Raw genomic sequence first — 20249 nt, 5'->3', positions numbered from 1 at the left:
TCTCCCCCTGGGATTCTATATTGTTTCTGTCAGACCACCTGGAAATCTGTGGCAATCTGAGAACCCTCTGACACCTACAGGACAGGGAAGCTCAAGCATGTGAAACATCCATACCACTTGCACATTCAGCAGAAACCACAAGAACACAGTGACTGGGCCCATAGGACACTACCCACAAGGTTACTTTAGCTTTCTTTTCCTACTGCCAAATTTGCCCAAACTCTTACAGAAATATGAACCAAGGAGACTGAAATGCATGTGTCAGACTAGTAACAACAAAAAGTGCAGCTCCCAGGAGATGATACCGTCCTTCACAGGGAGCAGGAGCAGTGTAGGGTGACGGGATGGGTAGCTGTGAGGCAAGGTGAAGGTGGCACAGGATCTCTGCCCAAGTGCCACTGTTGCCTCCTCCCTCAGTAGTCAGGGCCTTGCATTCTTGGCATGCTCAGCAAGATAAGTGGGAGCAAAGATCCATGGAGGAGTATTTTCCATCAATCCACGGTGTCCTCTGCTGATTTTTCACATGAATATGCCACTCTGCCAGACACTGACCAGTAAAGGTTGGGACCAAATCTGCTCAGTTTAACTCATACAGCATTTATTAATGCCACTATCATTAGGAGTCCAGACAGAAGGATGAGGCCAACCTGTAGGATTAATCGTACCCATGACCCCAAAATCTCGGATTCAGTCAACTGTGAACAAGATCCATGGAGGAATGAAGATGTCGTGTAAAGCCAGTCCACTCTCCCATATAACCTACACAACAGAGTAAAGACTAAGCTGCTATATTTGGTGTTGTTCCTAATAACTACAGGCTGTGACACAGTCTAAACAGCAACACTCATACCCAGAGTGAACTTCTCCACAACCCACTCTCCTCCACAAACATAAACACAAAAGGGCACAGGTCATTCTTTTTCATGTTCGATTTTTAAACTTGATATGCATTACCATTACACAGGTTTGATTAAGCCCCATGCAAAGTGTCACCAAGCAGCAGCATCCTCGAGGGCCAGTCATGACAAAATTCAAAGCTGCCTGAACCTCAGAAGTACATGAATTTGTATCATACAGACTGAAATGAGGATATACTGGTCTGTGTGTCTCTACTCAGGGGGAACAATCATGAAATGCCATTGATGGCATCAAGCACAGCAGATTATCAAGACAAGTCCTGTTAACAAGATACTCTTTTTTCATACCACATGGACAGAATGATAAATCCAGCAGCCAGTCATATTTCAAGCTGCAGCTGTTCCATGACTCAGGCAGACAATGTGGTTGTTTTTCCAGGCTGTGGTGCTGGATGTTTTTGACTCCCTTCCTACACTGCCTGTGGTTCAAAGTATTCTTTCCTCAAGAGCTGGACTTGCTGCTCTCCATCATGGCCATGAAATCTGGGTGTATAATCTCACCTTTCCCTCAATAACCTTCTGCTTGCATACTGACCTTTTATCTGAATGGATAAGGTGTGAGAGAAGGGCTTTTTTAGAAAAGATACAGTTGTATTATATCTCCACCTTTCCCAGTGTGAGCCACTGTAGACATATTCCATGAGCAGTGAATTCAGTCAAGCAGTCACTGTCTTCACAATGTAAAACCATATTAATCCAACTACAGATTGCAGGTGGCTAGAAGAGGATTAAGTGTGAATCCTGTCAGCCCACTTTTAGACAGTTTCAAACCAGGAAGGTATAACAACTAGACTGGCCTTGTCTGGCTATCGAGGGAAAGAAAGAGACATTGTGCCCAAAATGGTTAGGATAGAATCACAAATGTTCAACATAGATCTAAAGAGCCACCCAGAAAGCAGTTTCACTCAGCATACCAGAAGATTTCTGGACTGAGGGAAACACTTCCCATATTCACAATGTCTTTTGGGCGTGAGTCATCCTATGATTAGACTGTGAATCACACCATGTTTATTAAAGTGAGAGGGACAATCTAAAGGAAAATTGATGACTTTCAAGCATTTTTAACATGGAGGTTTTTCTCCAATGTGAAATTACAATTGAATATTAAAGTAACTAACAGAACTACAACTTTTGACATCTTATTAGGGTTGATCTCCAATTAAAGATCTCCCTTATTTATTAAAAACTGATCAAATAATGAAGGGTTTTCCACATTTCTTACATGACACGGCTTCAGTATGAGTTCTTATATGCTGAGCTATGAGGATAGTCTGATGGCTTTCTCATACTTCTTAAATTTTTACAGCATCTCTCAACTGTGAGTTCCTAAATGATAAGATATGAGGACCAAGTGAAACTTTTCCTGTACTCTTTACATTCACAGAGTCTTTACAGAGTGTGAATTCTCATCTGGATATTAAGCCTTGAGCAATATGCAGATGTGGACCATCTTCTTTCCAGGCCTAGGGACTTTCTCCAATATGAAACTTCATGAGATCATTGTGATGTGAAATATTTAAGGGTTGTGCCACATTCCTTCTTCTCCCAGGGATTTTACAGCAACTATATGTGTTTAAAATAAGACTTGTGGAAGGAAAGAAAGTTTTCCCACATGGCTTACACTCAAAAGGTTTCTCTCCATTGTCAGTTTTTACATCTTCTGTAAGGCATGAAATATTACTGAAAGCTCATCTACATACCCTATAGTGAGTCCACTCTAAGTTCCTACATGTTCTATAAGGTCACATTCTTTACCCTCATAATAAAAGAAGCTTTGATTTCTTTCTTTTATTCTTTCCCTTTATTTTCATAGAGTTTTTCACTAGGTGATTTGGATGTGACTATCAAGGGCTTGTGAACATTTAAAGACTTTTACACATGACTTCCATTGACAGGACTTCTCTCCAGCATGCTTTCTTACATGTTTAGAAAGGGATGAAGACTGAATGAAGGCTATCCCACATTCTTCACATTCATAGTGTTTCTCTCCAGTGGGGTTTTGCTTGTGAATATTGAGCATATAGGATTCTCTTAAGGCTTTCTCACATTCTTTAAGGTGTTCATTTTGCAGGACTTCCATAAAAAACACCATAGACTAGATGGCTTCAGCAGCAGGAACTTATTTTTTCTCAATTCTGGAGGCCAGAAGTCCAAAATCATGGCACCAACAAGGTTCACTTCCCTAGAAGATCTAAGAGAAGCATCTGTTCCAGGCCTTTCTTTGGCTTGCACATGGGTCATCTTCTGCTGTCTTCGCGTGGTTCTCTCTCTGTGTGCATGCATCCCCAGTGTCACTTTCACTTCTTGTTTGGACATCATTGATACTGAATTAGAGCTCCAAACAAAGACCTCATTTTATCCTAATCACCACTTTAAGCTTATCTCCAAATATGGATATATTCTGAGGTATTATGGGAAAGGACTTTAACACATGTTTTCCAGAGGGGCAGAATTCAGGCCATACCATATAGTCTTAGTTTCCAATCCTGTTAGTTCACATGTGCCATGAAGGCTTGTGGAATGAGAAAAGATTTTTGTATCCTTTAATACATAAATTTTCTCTATAGCATACATTCTTAAATTATTAATAAGGAGCAAGAATCAACTATAGGCTTTTCCACATTCCTAACATCCACATAGCTTCTCTCCACTGTGTACTCTTACATGTTCCTTTAGGTTTCAGGAAGGAGTGAAGCCTTTCCCACATGGCATACATTTACCTGCTTTCTCCCCAGTGTGAATTCTGATGTGTGAGCCAAGTCCTGAGTATCAATGAAGGCTTTCCCACATTCTCTACAGACATGAACCTTCTCTCCACTGGAAAGTCTTACACGATAATAAAACTAAGATTGATATTTATGATGATGTCTCCACAATTATAAGGTTTCTCTCCAGTGTGAGTTTGTTCATGACTTTGAAATAATCAGCACAATTAAGGGATTTCCCACATTCCTTACATTGATAGATTCTCTCCAGTGTGATTTCTCTCATATATTCAAACTGAACAGAGACAACTGAAGGCTTTCCCACATTCCTTACATTGATCAAGATCCTCCTCAGTGTGACTTCTTTCATAACTTCAAAAGTAAGTGGAGGAATTGAAAACTTTACTACAGTGTTCATTCATAGGATTTCTCTCCAGTTTTAATTGCTTTGTGTATTTGAAATGAACTGAAATAACTGAAGGCTTTTCCACACTGAAACATTCATAGGGCTTTTCTCCAGTGTGAGTTTGCATGAGGATATTAAGGTTTATGGAACATGTGATTGTCTGGTAAGATTCCCTCTATGTGTATGGCTTTTCAGCACTGTGAGCCCTCAACTAAGTATTCAGACATGAGGAATACATAACTGCTTTCCTAAATGGCTTACAATCAACGGGCATCTCGCCAGTATGAGTTCTCTAATGTCCAGAAAGCTTTGAGGATTGAGGGAAGGTTTTTCCACATTGCTTACACTCAAAAGCCTTCTCTCCACTGTTTTTTTATACATTCTGAAAGTTGAGAACTAGTGAAAACTTTGCCACATTCTTTACCTTTATTGAGTTTCTCTCCACTACAAATTCTTACGTGTTGAGTTAGGTGTGAGGAAACAGTGAAATTTTTCCCACATTGCTTACATTCATAGGGTTTCTCATCAGTGTGGCTTCACACGGGCACATTAAGTTTTGTGGAAAAGTAAAAGGTCTTGTTGCATTCCTTACCCTAATACGGTTTTTTGGCTCTGTGAGTCTACAAGCGCACATTAAGGCATGAGGAGCATGTACATGCTTCCCCACATACCTTACAAACAAAGGACTTCTCTCCCGTGTGGGATCATATATAAATATTCAGCTAGGCAGAATACCTAAAGCTTTTCCACATTCTCTGTTCTCATAGGAACTTTTTTGTGGTGTGCGTTTGTATATGCACATTGAAGCTTGTGAAGTGAATAGAGAGTCTCCCATATTCCTTCCATTCATAGGGTTTTCTCCATTGTCAATTCTCACATGAGATTTAAGGTATGAGTGATTAACAAAGGCATTCCCACAGTCACCGCATCAAAGTTTTCTCTTGTATGCACATCACCTGGCACACAGTATTCGGAGTCAGACTGATGGCTTTTCTGGACTGCTTAAGATTGGAATGTTTCTCACTGGTATAGGTTTTCTTGGGCAGAGTCAGAAAGCCTTTCCATAATGATTCTCATCACAAGTGTTCCCTCTATTTTGAATACTCTTGTGTGTCTTAAGACATGAGTGCTCACTGAAGACTTTTCACATTATTTACACTCATAGAGTTTCCCTCCATTTTGGATTGTTTCCTGTTGAGGAAGGGATGAATGACGACTAAAGGAATCTTCAGACTCCTTAATAGATTATACAGATCTCAAAACAGAAACATTATTACAATATTTATGATTTTTACCATTTTCGTTACAAGCATACAAAACTGCCCTGTTGATTTCCTCAAATTGAATGACGAAACCCTTCTGGGAGAATGCTATCCCATCTACTATGATTTTAAAATGGTTCCTGTAGTGTTCTATAAAACTGTTTTTAAACTCAACATCTTCAGATATATGTGATTGTATACTTGTGGGAAACTTGAAGCACCAAGTTTCAAGCTAGGTCTAGGATATCCCCAAATTCATCATATTCCATCTATCTCCCCAGAAGCATCACTGTCTTGGGCTATGCCACCTGTTCCAAATATCTCTGGTTTCCACTTATCTTCTATCTAATTCTCAATCTTTTCTGAATGTGTAAAACAAGAGATATCATTGATCCATCTTCCTATTTGTATCCTATTTGGGAGGCTGTTCTCCCCTGCTATGATATCCTCCTGAAGTGCTCATTCTTTCATTTTAAGTCCCAAATCTCATTCTGTGATAAAACAAATAAACAAATTTGAGAGTTTAGAAAGAAATGTTAGGTTAAAGAAGTCCAAAAATATCAGGCTCATCTGTATTACTTTACAAATTAGATATAGGAAAAAAAGGAAAGATTGATTTAAACATTATGGTTATATCAAAAATTTAGCAATGATAAGGACAAGGGGTCAAAATTTTAAGTAGTTTTTATTAGAAAATGATTATACAAAAATTAAAAGTGATGAACAGAAAGAGAAAATATCAGGGAAATAAATATGAAAGATCTCAACAATGCACTAACATCAAAATGATAAATTTAAAACAGAAAAAAACCTAGGACAATTTGTGATCATTGGAAAGTGTGAGGAAATTTAAAATAAGAGTAAGGGAAGTTGAAGATACCCCGCAACATCAGAGACCAATGGCCTCAGCCTTCTGAGAAAAGAGTGCATCTTAAAATTTTTCCTGATTTTACTTCCAACCATACTGAACTTCTCACTGACTGTGGTTTTATTTTGCAAACTTTCACCGTGGAGAACACCTGTCTCTACCGTCCTCAATTCTTCTTGTTCCAACCATGAGATTAGACACGCTTTGAACAGGGGATGCCCTGTCCACAGGGAAAGATACATTAATGGAAGAGCCTCATGCAAGGTAGAACAGAAAGTAAAAGAGAAGGAACTGCCAGCTAAAGGATGAATGAACCAGAAAATCACCATTTGGCAACACTCAATATAATATGTCATCCAGGAAAATATCAAAAATGTCAGGATACAGGATATTCCCATAGTGTCAAGCCTCAGCCCCCTGCTTACTAATTACTCTTCCTAAATAAGAGTAAATTCAATTCCAAGCGCTGGAACGAACAGAAAGCAGCTTACATCTTTTTCCCCAAACGTTCCTGTATGTTGAAGCTCCGGGAGGCTGACCCGGCTCTGGAGCTCAGGCGGGGTCAGGTGCAGCCAGGCACCCCGGCTTTTCGCGGTAGGAAGTTTCGTATTTGTGGGTATTCCCTCACTCTCGCATGCAAGGGTATCAGATACCTGTCCTCCTCAGTACTCGTGTGAATGCTTCTTATCTTCCCATCTGAATATGATGAACCAAAGAAAGAAGTGACGCCCACAACCGGCCCATATTCACCTGAGCTCGCCCACACCGCCGGGATGCCCAGGCCCACGAGGGACTGAGACGCTGTCCTCTGGAGACGGGACAACAAAGGCTGCTTACGAGGCTTTCTGCAAAGCGGGGCGCAGCGGAAGAAAAGGCTCCCCGACCGCACCTCCCCATCCTCCTCACCGGGACAGAGCTCCAGGGCTCCCCGCCACCCCCCACCCCCCCCCCCCCCCCCAGTCCCTGCCGCTTCGGGAGCGGCCGCGGCCCCGAGCAGAGGGCGGGCCGGGATCGCAGAGCAGACGCAGCGGCGGGAGGAGGCCCCGGGCGGGGAGCCGCCAGGACAGAGGCCACAGAGGGAGGCGCGGAGCCCGGCCAGACATGAAGATGGTCGGCGGCTGTGCAGCTGCCTGGTGTCCACGCGGACCACTGGTGGCCGGCCTTTGACCCCGCCCGTCCTCCCGGTCCACGAGGCTCAGCCGAGCCCGGGACCTCCGGAACAGACAGAGAAGGAGTAGCCAAGGGAAGGCAGCCAGCACAGTGCCGACACTTCCGTTTCTGGTCGGAAGGTGGGGGAGCGAGGGGAGGGGCTCCAAGAACACAGGGCGGGGAGGAGCGACCGAGGAAGGAGGGAAGGGAACCGTGATCCTCCTCAGCCAGAAAACCCCGCGCGCGTCCGCGGCTGGAACTGCGATGGAGGGGCGGGGACAAGTCCCAGGGGCGGGGTGGAGCCAGGGCTGATGGCGGTCCCAGGCTGGGTTCCTGCTGTGAAAGTGCTGAGAAAGGCCTCCTCCTCCCACCGAGGAAAAGACATTTATTCTTCGCACTTTATGGATGAGGAGGTAGGCACAGGCCGAACAAGGACGTGCCTTGTTTGCCCAGCAGATTAAATAAAGGGGTCACTGGAACTATATCCTAGGTCGCTTGACACCTTGCAGCGTCCTCCAGAGGATGCTTCCCTTTTAAGTATCAATCTAGGAGCAAAGGGGGGTAAAAAATTAAAGGAGTTAAAAATGCGTTGGTGCTATGATTGCTATCACTACATTTAAATACCCAAACCTGGGACTTTCGGTGCATCTCAAAAAAACCCTTTAACAAAAAAAAAAAAAAAAAAAAAAAAGCTGCATCATTTAATTTCTGTGAGGTCCCTAGATTAACCAGATTCATAGGGACAAAAAGTAGAATGGAGGTTACCAGGGCCTGGAGGAGAGGAGAATGGAGATTGTTGATCGGATACATAGTTATACTTTTGAAAGCTGAGAAAGTTCTGGAGATCTGTTGCACAACAAAGTGCATATACTTAACACTACTGAACTGTACACTTAAAATAGTTAAAATGGTAACTCTTAAGTGTTCTTTACCACAATTTAAAGTAAAACCGTTTTTTGTGAATGTTCAAATATATCTAGGAATACAATACCTGCCAAGAAATGACAGGACTAATAAATCAATAAGATACACACAGAATTGCCATACGATCAAGCATTCACTTCTGTGCGTGTACACCCAACAGAATTGAACGCAGGGCCTTGAATACACGTTTGCACAGCCAGGTTCAGAGCAGCATTAGTCACAAGAGCCAAAACGTGGGAACCCGAGTGTCCACTGACACATGAATGTGGTACATATGTACAATGGAGTGTTATTCCACCTTGAAAAGGCAGGAAATTCTGACACATGCTGCAACATGGATGAACTTTGAAGACGCGATGCTGAATGAAATAAGCCAGACACAAAAAGTCAAATACAGTATGCTCGGCTTAAATGAGGAGCTTAGAGCAGGGAGCACAGACATTCCCAGGGACTGAGAAGATGAGGAAATGGGGAGTTGGAGTTTAACGGGTGGAGTTGCAGTTTGGGAAGATGAAAAAGTTCTGGAGCTGGATGGTGGTGATGGTCACACAACAATGTGAGTGCACACGCCACAGAACGGCACACTTAAAACAGCCAGTTTCACATTATATTTTACCGCAGCAAAATAAGTGAATGGGTTATTATTAGTTTTAAATAATGGAGCTTCTCAGACCAGAGATCTGGGGTCAAAGTTCACATGCAGGTTGGCCGACAGTGCCTCTGGCAGAGACCGTATCAGAAATACCTGCCCATAAAGAGAAGGACCTCAAAGTGCTTGGGGTTTTATTGCTCATATTAAATGTATACAGCAGACTGCATATTGTACTGCATGTTCAAATTTTCTTAGGTTTGAGATTTTTCAAAAGAATGTGGAAAAAATGCACTTAGTCCAAACATTCTGTGGATGGCAAGTTTCGATTATTCTAGACCTAGTGTAATAAAGTCTCCATCCTTTTCTCCTAGAGGCCGCTGTTCTGAAGCCCTATGGAGACGGATAACCCTAGGAAGTTCAGACATAGGAAAGTGTTCTTGTTTCGTTTTAGTAGAAAAGACTTTTGTCTCCAATTATATTTATTCACAGAAATATGCACATCATACACATCTAAGAAAGTATCTTTCTACCTGAACATAATGTGTCAAAAATAAAGGAAGGACATGCAAAGACAACCAAATTCCCAGATGAAACATTCTTTTGTATACAAAAGGAAACACAGACCCCCTTCCCCCAACATTCCCCCAGTGCTCCCCAGAATAGGCCAGAATTGCCAGATCCGCAAGGACAGAGGATGCGGGGGCCGAGTCAACGTCATTCCAATGGCGTAGGTTCCTTTCCTTCTGGAGACAAGTCACAAAGGTTGCTCTGGAGGCTTCTGAAGAGGGAAGCTCGGTGGATGAAGAGACCTCAGGCATGCGCCCATATAGTGTGTCTCAGGTCTTGGTGAGCAATGAATGCCCACATGTGCCGCGGGGCCCCAGCGGGAGCGAGCGTCACACTCCAGGACTCTGTTAAGTAGGCCCTCGGCGACCTGGACCAAACACACTTTCACTCCTCCTTCAACCCCCATATCCTCCACTTCGCACTGCCCTTCCCAAAGTTGGGCTGGGCTGGACCACCACCAAGAGATATGTCTCCAAGATACCAGGAGCAGGCAGGACAAAAATCCCAATGAACAAGCGACCAAACTTCCGCTTCCTGCCTGGGGACGGAAGGGGCGGAGCTCTGCGGCTCAGGCTGCCAGTCAAGAAAGACCACCTCAGACTGAGAAATTCAACTGAACAACTGCATGGGTGGGGTTGGACCACGGTTTGCTCGGTGCGGGGCTGTAGGCAGAAACAGCGTGAGACAAGATGGAGGCTAGAACCAGGGCTCGAGACGGGGCCTACACTGGGGGTGGTGGTTGAAGGCGAGAATGTGCATCAAAAAAAGCTTTTCCACCTGCTTCACCTCACCCTCCTAGAGCGCTTACGGTGATTCTCCTGTAACGTGCCTGCCAATCCCGGAAAGCCCATTTCCTCCATTCAACTAACCCCATCCTTGTCTTTATTCCCCCTTATTTCGTTTGATTTCTGTTCGACACCATGCTATACTCTAATCATTGCTTCCTTTGTGCTTTTCATATAAAATTGTCTATAAATATTTTTTCTTTTAAAAGTAACTGTTTCCTTTTTTATGATTTTACCATATGGTCCAGGGCCTCCCATACTACGCTGTGAAACAGCAACAATACCAGAAATCGTTCACTTAGGAAGCGTTTTAAAGTTTCCCAAGTAACTATCTTTGCTGTGGATTTCAGTGGGTGGGCACAGTGGAATTCATAAAGATCTTCTTAAACCGTGATTTACTAACGCATTTTATCAAGAATTGCTTATAGACACTGTCAGATGTATTTTATGCAACTATTGAAGTAATAACTATTTTGCCACGTTAATCTTTCATCTCTTGCTGTACAAAATATTAAATGTTTATGTGCCCAAAGGAAGTCTGTTTTGTAAAATAGTTTCTGGATTTCCTGCCTTGCCTTAAAACGTCTCTTCAAACCCTACAGTATTTGGAGATTTCCTAATTTGCTTCTTAAATTTACTACTTGTACAGACATTTAAATCTTTAATCTTCATCCAGTGTATTCTTGTATATGGTGGGGGTACTGGATCCAATTTTTCTTCCTCCAAAAGGCCAACTGTGGTACTAGTGCTTATTGTTAAGCTATCCTTGACCTACTGTTTTGTAATTCCGTATTTATTAAACAACAAAATTCCTATACATACCAGTATTCATATCTAGAATCTCCTTTACAGTAACATATTTACTTATGCCTGTAGCACGCCCTTTGATTATAAAAGTTTCATATTTTCAATATCTAGTGGCAAAAGTATAATGGTAGCTAATGTTGGCTGCATCCTACAATTCCAGATGCCTCAGATATTAAATCTAATATGCTCATAATTTCCAATGGTGTAAGCAGTACAACAATCTTCTATTTCTTGGAACAGCTTTACTGAGATATAATTCACATACCATACAATTCATTCATTTAAATCTATACAACTCAATGATGTTTACTATATGCACAAACTTACCTAACCCATCACAATTTTAGAACCACTTCATCAGTTCAAAAGCAGTCTTTGCTGTCAGACTCCCATTTCCATTGTCTCTGAATATCCAGGCAAATACAAATTCCTTTCTGTCTCTGAGATTCACATTTTCTAGACACTTCATATAAATGAAGCCATACAATCTTTTATCAACAGCTTCTTTGCACTTAGAATGTTTTTAAAGGCTCATCTGTGTTGGAGCGTATATGGCTCACATTATCTTGGCTTTCAGAGTCTTCCCACATAAATATGCCACTTTGTCATCCACTGACCAACCAAAGCCAGCACCAAATCTCCTCATTCCTCTCACACAACACTCATTGAGGATGCTGTCACTAGGAGTGCAAACAGCAGAATGAGACCAATCTGCAGGAGGGACCTCATACACTACCCACAAGGTGCTAGATTCAAGCAACTGTGACAATTTCTGGTAGGACCCTGAGGTCTTATATCAGGCAATTACGATGTCATCTAAAGCCAATCTATGACACAGCACACACAAAAGATTAAGAATGATCTGCTGACCTTTGGTGTTGTTGCCAATAATTGAAGAGACAATAGATGGGCTAAATAACAACATATATGCCCAAAAGCGAGGGACAACATGATATACTCCACAACAACAGTTAACACAAAGGTGCACAGAGAATTTTTCAAGATTTATGGTTACCCTTGATTTAGATTATCATACAGTGTTTTGCCTAAGCCTCAAGAAAGTGGCATCAAGCAGTTGCATGCCTGATGGCCATATGTGACATAACCCAACGCTGCTTGAGGGTCCAAACTACGTGAACTTGTATCATTGAAGCTGAAATGATGTTGTGCCAATGTGTCTACACCCAAAGTTCACATTCAGGATGTCCCAGAGAGGGCAGCAAGCACAGCAGCTCAGGACCAGCTACATTCACATAAGGTTTTCTGTTTTCACAGTTCACAGACAGAATGACAAAGAAAGTAGCAGGTCATACCAGCAGCGACAACTGTTGCTTGACTCACACAACTGATATGATTGTTTTCCAAGGCTGTGGTACTAGGTATAGGGGCAAAAGAGAACATTCATTATTCTCACTATCTTCCTGTATGGCAAGGGGTTAATAGTCCTCCCTAGAGGGTGAGGTTGTTGCTCAGCCACAAAGCTCATGAAATCAGAATGTCTAACATTAGTAGGTGTAAAGTCACTTTTTCACCTTTCATCACATGCTTGACACTGACTTTTTATCTGAAAGATCCGTTGTGAGAGGGACAAGGTAAGTTTACAAAATTTACAGATGTATTTCACCAACCACCTTGGGCAGAGTGACATGCTGTAAATGAGTTCAGTGAGCACTGCAAACAATCAAGAAATCACTGTCATCACAATGTAAGACCATATCAATCCAACAAGAGAATCCAAGTGGTTAGAAGGGGATTGAATGTGAATCCTCTAGACTCTCTATTGACTAGGTTGCAACCTGGAAGGTGTAGCCACTAAACTGAGCTATCAGCAGAAAGAAGGACACACTACGCACAAGAATTCTCAGGGCCTAATCACAAATGCTTTAACTAGATCTACAGAATGAACCACATTATGCATCTCAAAATACCCTATGATTCACACTCAGGGTAGCACTTCCCATATCCCCTATATTCAGTTTCTTTTACTGAACCACATCACGTTTATTAAGGATAGGAAACGATCTAATGGAAAATAACTGTGACTCTACAACATTTCTTACACTCATGAAGTTTCTCTCCACGGCGAGATCACAAGTGAACATCAGTAGAAATACAATTCTCCCACATATCTTACATCAGTTAGATTTCTCTCTACTACAAGCTCTCTCACATATAAAAAGTACACATTTCACTGAGGAAACAATTAAAGAGGGCTTTCCAGTTCCTTAACAGGATGGCTTCACTATGAGTACTTACATGCTGGGTTGTGAGAAGATTCTGACAGCTTCCCCTCATTCCTTACATTGGAGGGCATGTCTGCAGTGTGGTCCTGTCATGTCTTTGAAGTGAATGACGACTGCCAAGGGCTTTCCCACATTCCTTACATTCACAGGGTTTCTCTCCAGTATGAATATTCTTGTGAATAACTATGTATGAAGAATTGGTAAATCTTTTCCTACATATATTACAGTCAAATGGCTTCTCTCCAGCATGAGATCTTAAATGTTTAACAAGCTTTGAGGAAGGAACAAAGACTTTCTCACACTTCTCACACTGAAAAGGCTTCTCTGCAGTCTGAGTTTTCATATGGTAAGGCCTGAGAATTGAGCAAAGACTTGCCCATATTCTTTACATTTATACAGTGTCTCTCCATTGTGAGTACGCTTGTGAATGATAAAGTATGAACAAGTGGTACATGTTTTCCCAGTTATATTTCACTCAGAAGACTTGGGTCCTGTATGAGTTCTAAAATGTTTGTTAAGATATGAGGAAGTACCAAACACTTTTCCACATTTGTCACACTTAAAAGGCTTCTTTCCAGTGTGAGTTTTTATATGGTAAATAAGGCTTAGACAGTAAGTGAAGGCTTTCCCACATTCTTTACATTCATAGGGTTTCTCTCCACTGTGGATACGCATGTGAACATTAAGGTGCCAAGAACGTTTAAAGCCTTTTCCACATTCCCTACATTTGAAGGGTTTCTCATCAGTATGAATACGCTTGTGAACGATAAAGTAGGAAGAACTGGAATATCTTTTCCCACACACATTACACTCAAAAGACTTCAGTCTATGAATTCTAAAATGTTTATTAAGACATGAGGAAGTAGCAAAGGCTTTTCCACATTTATCACATTTAAAAGACTTCTCGTCAGTGTGAGTTTTTCCATGGTAAATAAGGCTTGAATAATGAGTGAAGGTTTTCCCACAGTCTTTACACTGATAGGGTTTCTCTCCAGTGTGAGTTCGCATGTGAACGCTAAGGTGCGATGAACGTTTAAAGCCTTTTCCACATTCCTTACATTTGTAGGGTGTCTCCCCAGTGTGAATTCGCGTGTGAATAACTAAGTACGAAGAAGTGGTAAATCTGTTCCCACAAACAATACACTGAAAACGCTTCTCTCTAGTGTGACTTCTAGAATGGTTAGAAAGATTTGAGGAAGAATCAAAGGCTTTTCCAGATGTGTCACATATAAAAGGCTTCTCTCCAATGTCAGTTTTTATAGGCTCAGTAAGTTCAAAACACTGAATAAAGGCTTTCCCACATTCCTTAAGTTTAAAGGGTTTTATTGCAGTGTGAATTTGAACGTGAGCATTAAGGTATGAGGACTGCTTAAAAGATTTTCCACATTCCTTACATTCGTGATGACTGTTACCAGTGTTACTTTGTACATGCACACCAAGGCTTGTGGAGTGAATAAAAGATCTCCCACATTCCTTCCATTCATAGAGATTTTCTCCATTCTGCGTTTTCATTTGGGCCTGAACATAAGAATGATTAACAAAGGCCTTCCCACTGTCACCACATTCGAAGTTTTTCTCTTGCATGGTTTTTTGGTACACAACATCTGGAGTTGGGCTGATGCCTTTTCCCAACTGATTAAACATGGAAAGTTTCTCTCCAGTAGAAGTTTTCTTGTGCAAAGTTAAAAAATTTTGTCCATACTGATTACCGTCATTAGTGTTCCCTCCAATCTGAATCCTCCTGTGCGTCTTAAGGCATGAATGTTCACTGAAGACTTTTCCACATGGCCCACAATCACAGAGTTCCGGCCCATTGTGGTTAATTTCCTGTTAATGAATGGAAGAATGACGATTCAAAGATTTCTCAGACTAACTCACTGATCCTATCCATCTGAAACTACAAACATCATAATGGTGATGGCGATTTTAATCACTTCCACTACATTTATACTTTCTACCCTGCTCATTTCTTTCAACTTGAATGATGGACTCCTTCTGCCAGAATGATATAGCATCTACTCTACTATTAAACAATTCCTGGGGGCCAGACAGGGGGCATAGTGGTTAAGTTTGCACTTTCTGCCACAGGAGCCCATGGTTCACAAGTTTGCATCCTGAGTTGGGACCCACACACCACTCATCAAGCCATCCTATGGTGGCATCCCATATACAAAATAGAGGAAGACCGGCACAGATGTTAGCTCAGGGACAATCTTCCTCTTCCACAATTAAGAACCAAAAAAAGATTCCCATACAGTTTCATGAAATGGTTTTAAAAACTTCACGTCCAGTTATGTAAGTGGGAATGATTCCTTCTGGGAATTCTGGAGCAATAAGTTTCAAGTGAGGTATAAGATATTCCCAAATTCATTAGGTATTCAGAATATCTCTCTAGAGACAGTGCTCTCACTTAGGCAAATACCACTTATGTCAAATACAAATTACTTTTACTCATGTTCTATCTAATGAAAATCCCCAATCTTTCCTGAATGTGGGAAATAAGAAATATCTCCTTTCGAACTTAACTGTACTTACCGTTTCTATCCTATTTGATGTTTCTCCCCCAAAACTATCCAGCTGAATTGCTGAGTCTTTGGTCTTAAATTGTAATTCCCATTCTAAAATAAATGAGAATAACAAATGTAGGAGTTTGCAGAAAGAAATATAAGTTACAGGAGCTAAAAACAATAAGACTCATTTGTATTATTAGGAAATTAAACATAGTAAAAGAAAATCCACAAGAAAGATTTGAGGAGTTTGGCTATGTAAAAAACTTAGCAACGATAAGGCTGTACAGTAAAAAATTCAGTAGTTGGGTGACATCAGCATGATGGCAGAGTGAGCTTTTTTCTTAGAATCTGCCCCTAAGATACAACAAAAAGGACATCCATTAAACAACAGAGGACATCCACAAAACACAACAGACATCGGAGAGATCCACAAATCCAGACATCTGAAGGTGGAGGTGCTAGATGACCTGGGCAGCAGTGGAAGGAGGTGAGCAGATCGCCTCTCCCTGCCCAGTGGCAGCAATCTAGGGTGCAGGACCTCATGCAGTGGCCTGCACACGATTCTAGAGGAGACAGGAAAAAGGCAGCCCTCCACAGGAATGCTTTTCTTCTCAGAGTTGCCTCACACCTAGTTGTGCAGGAAGGTTCCACACCAAGGCGGCTAAGCAACCAGAGGAGCACCCTCACCAAGCTGAGCAGCCCAGACAGGCAGCCAGTGAGTACAGAGGAGGAGTGCACGCAGCAAAGAAGGTGTCCCCTTCCCCCTCATCCTGCCTAGAGCATAAGCTCGGTCAGTTGACAAGGGTATGGGATTGAGGCCAGAGCCCCAGCACTCACATCTGTGAAGCAACAGCAACCAGATGCAGAGGGCTCCATCAGCACAGCTGCCAACAGATGGCCAAACTGCCAAGGGTCGATGCAGGCTTACAAAACACAGCTCCTGCCCCCCTAAGTGGTGGTAGGTGGAATCTGCAAGCAGATATTAACACTATGCAATGGCCGAAGTCCCACTCATCAAACAGCATGAAGAAATGTAAAGCACTCCAGACCAAAACGAAAATGACAACTATCCAGAAACCAATCCTGAAAACACAGAAATTTACAATCTAAATGACAAAGAATTCAAAATAGTTATAAACAAACTCAATGAGTTACAAGAAAATCCAGAAAGACATTTCAATAAACTCAGGGAAAGATTAATGAGCACAGGGAATTCTTGACAAAAAACATTGAAACTATTAAAAAAAAATCAATCAGAAACGTTTGAGACGAAGTACACAATGAATGAAATAAAAAGAAATCTGGAATCCTTAAAAAAAACAGAGCTGATACAATGGAGCAGAGAATTAGTAATTTAGAGGACAGAAATATACAAACGATTCAGTTGGAGGACAGGAGATAACTGAGGCTAAAAAGAAATGAAGAAATACCCTGAGAAGTATCTGCCTCAATTAGGAAATGTAACATAAGGATTACTGGTATTCCAAAGGGAGAAGAGAAGGAGAAAGGAGCAAGACAGTGTGTTCGAAGAAATAATAGCTGAGAACTTCCCAAACCTGGGGAAGAAGTTGGAATTACACGTAAATGAGAATAACAGAACTCCTAATTACATCAATGTAAAAGGACTTTCTCCAAGGCATCTATTAGCAAAACTACCAAAAGTCGATGACAAAGAAAAAACATTAAGGAAAGCAAGGCAGAAGAAAATAACCTACAAGGAATCCCTATGGGGCTTTTAGTGCATTTCTCAGCAGAAAACTTACAGGCTAGGAGAGAGTGGAATGATATATTCAAAATACTGCAAGACAAAAAACTTTCAGCCAAGAATTCTCTAGCCAACAAAACTATGATTCAGATATGATGGAGTAATAAAAACTTTCCCAGATACACAAACCTGGGGGAGTTCATCACCACAAGACGTGTCCCCTACAAAAAACAATCAAGAAGGCCTCCATACCAGAAAAATAAAGAGTTTACAAAGCCTTGAGCAAGGAAACACATAGACAAAATCAGAAAACTGCAGCTATCACAAGTTACCAAACAATTTTAACATTAAAGATGAAGGGAAGGAAAGCATACAAAATAACTATAATCACTTCATTTTAATCACAAACTCACAACATAAAATGGACTAAGTTGTGACAACTTAGATGGGGAAGAGATAAGCAATGTTAAACAACATGTAACAGAACTAGAAAAAAGAAGAACAAACAAAACCCAAAGTCAGCAGAAGCAGGGAAATAATAAAAATGAGAGCAGAAATAAATGAAATAGAGATTTAAAAAAGGTCAACAAAACAAAGAGCTGGCTCTTGGAGAAGATAAACAAAATTCACAAATCCTTAGCCAGACTCAAAAAGAAAAAAAGACAAGGCTCAAATAAATAAAATTAGAAATGAAAGAGGAGAGATTGCATTGGATACCACAGAGATACAAAGGATTAGGAAAGTATACTATGAAAAACTGTATGCCAACAAACTGGATAACCTATAAGAAACTGATGAATCCTTAGACTCACACAACTTCCAAAAACTGTATCAAGAAGAAACAGAATCTAAATAGGCAAATCACCAAGTAACGAGACTGAAACAGTAATCAAAAGCTCTCATAAAATAAAAGTCGAGGGCCAGATGGCTTCTCAGGAAACGTTCAAAGATTTAATACCAATCCTTCTGTGGCCAGCCCCATGGCTGAGTGGTTAATCTCACGCGCTCCTCTTTCACAGACCAGGGTTCACTGGTTCAGATCCTGGGTGCAGACATGGCACCACTCATAGGCCATGCTGAGTTGGTGTCCCACAGACCACAACCAGAAGGACCTACAGCTAGAATATACAACCATGTACTGGGGGGCTTCGGAGAGAAGTAGAACAAAAAAAAAGAAAAGAAGATGGGCAACAGATATTAGCTCAGGTGCCAATGTTTAAAAAAAAAAAACCAAACCTATCCTTCTCAAACTACTACAAGTAACTGAAGATGATGGAAGACTTCCTAACTCATTCTATGAGATCAACAGCACCCTGATCCCAAAACCAGACAAGGACCACACAAAGAAGGAAAATTACAGGCCAATATTGCTGATGAACATAGATGCAAAACTCCTCAGCAAAATACTGCCACACAGAATACAGCAATACATTAAAAGGATCATACACCATATCAACTGGGATTCATACCAGGGATGCAAGAATGCTTCAACATCCAGAAATCACACATTGTGATACACCAGATTAAGAAAATGAGGAATAAAAACCATATGATCATCTCAATGGATGCAGAGAAAGCATTTGACAAGATCCAACATCCACTTCTGATAAAAACTCTCAATAAAATCTGCATGCAAAGAAAGAACCTCAACATAATAAAGGCCATATGCGACAAACCCACAGCCAACATCATCCTCAATTGGAAAAACTGAAAGCCACCCCTTGGAGAACAGGAACAAGACAAGGGTGCCCACTCTCACCATTCTTATTCAACACAGTATTGAAAATCTTAGCCAAAGCAATTAGGCAAGAAAAAGAAATAAAAGGAATTCAAATAGGGAGTGAAGAAGTGAAACTCTTGCTGTTTGCACACATGATTCTATATATACAAAACCCAAAAGAATCCATCAGAAAACTATTAGAAATAATCAACAACCATAGCAAAGTTTCAGGGTACAAAATCACCTTACAAGAATCAGTTGCATTTCTATACTGTAATAATGAATTTACAAAGAGAGCTCAAGAATACAATCCCATTTACAATCACAACAAAAAGAAGAAATTATCTAGGAATAAATTTAACGATGGAGATGAAAGACACACACAATGAAAACTGTAGGACATTACAGAAAAAAAAATTGATGATGACATAAAGAAATGGAAAGATATTCCATGAAAATGGATTAGAAGAATAAACATATTTAAAACGCTCACATTACTCCAATCTACAGATTCAGTGCAATCCCAATCACATTCTTCAGAGAAATAGAAGAATGCTAAAATTCACATGGGGCAACAAAAGACCACAAATAGCTAAAATAATCCTGAGAAGAAGAGCAAAGCTGGAGGCATCGCAATCCCTGACTTCAAAATATACTACAAAGATCAAAACAGCATGGTACTGGTACAAAAACAAATATACAGATCAATGGAACAGAACTGAAAGAGCAGAAATAAAACTGCACATCAGGGCCGGCCCCGTGCCCAAGTGGTTAAGTTCACACACACTGCTTCAGCAACCCAGGGTGTCACCAGTTCGGATCCTGGGTGTGGACATGGTGCCGCTCATCAGGCCATGCTGGGGTAGCATCCCATGTGCCACAGCTGGAGGGACATGCAACTAAAAATATGGAACTATGTACTGGGGGGTGCTCTGGGGAGAAAAAGGAAAAAAAAAAAAGAAAAGAAAAACTGGACATCTGTGGACAGCTAATTTTTGACAAAGGAGCCAAGAATGTACAATGGACAAAAGAAAGTCTCCTCAATAAATGGTGTTGGGAAAACTGGACAGCCACATGCAAAAGAATGAA

The 20249-nt window shown here is 41.1% G+C and overlaps 1 protein-coding gene across 8 annotated transcripts in view; it reads right to left on the bottom strand.

Moving 5' to 3' along the window:
- Positions 1–20249, bottom strand: part of LOC100059134 (zinc finger protein 426) — a 57159-nt gene that overhangs the window by 19510 nt on the left and 17400 nt on the right. For 3 of the 8 annotated variants that reach the window (XR_011440627.1, XR_011440631.1, XR_011440630.1), the window contains exons 7-8: positions 15761–15843; positions 13239–15052 (exon numbers count right to left, since the gene is read on the bottom strand). Coding sequence is in view for 3 of the 8 variants with exons in the window: in XM_014741904.3 (XP_014597390.1) it covers positions 13697–15052; positions 15761–15843 (1439 nt within the window). In the remaining 5 variants the exon portion in view is untranslated. Of the gene's footprint in view, positions 1–5956; positions 7853–9284; positions 15053–15760; positions 15844–20249 lie in introns of those variants that run through there. The other 5 variants (XR_011440629.1, XR_011440628.1, XM_014741904.3 and 2 more) reach the window with 3 other exon arrangements.

This window comes from Equus caballus, chromosome 7 (genome assembly GCF_041296265.1).
Source record: "Equus caballus isolate H_3958 breed thoroughbred chromosome 7, TB-T2T, whole genome shotgun sequence".
NCBI classification, from domain to species: Eukaryota; Metazoa; Chordata; class Mammalia; order Perissodactyla; family Equidae; genus Equus; species Equus caballus.
The sequence above is the reverse complement of the archived record's forward strand: the minus strand, read 5'-3'. Positions and strand labels throughout refer to the sequence as shown.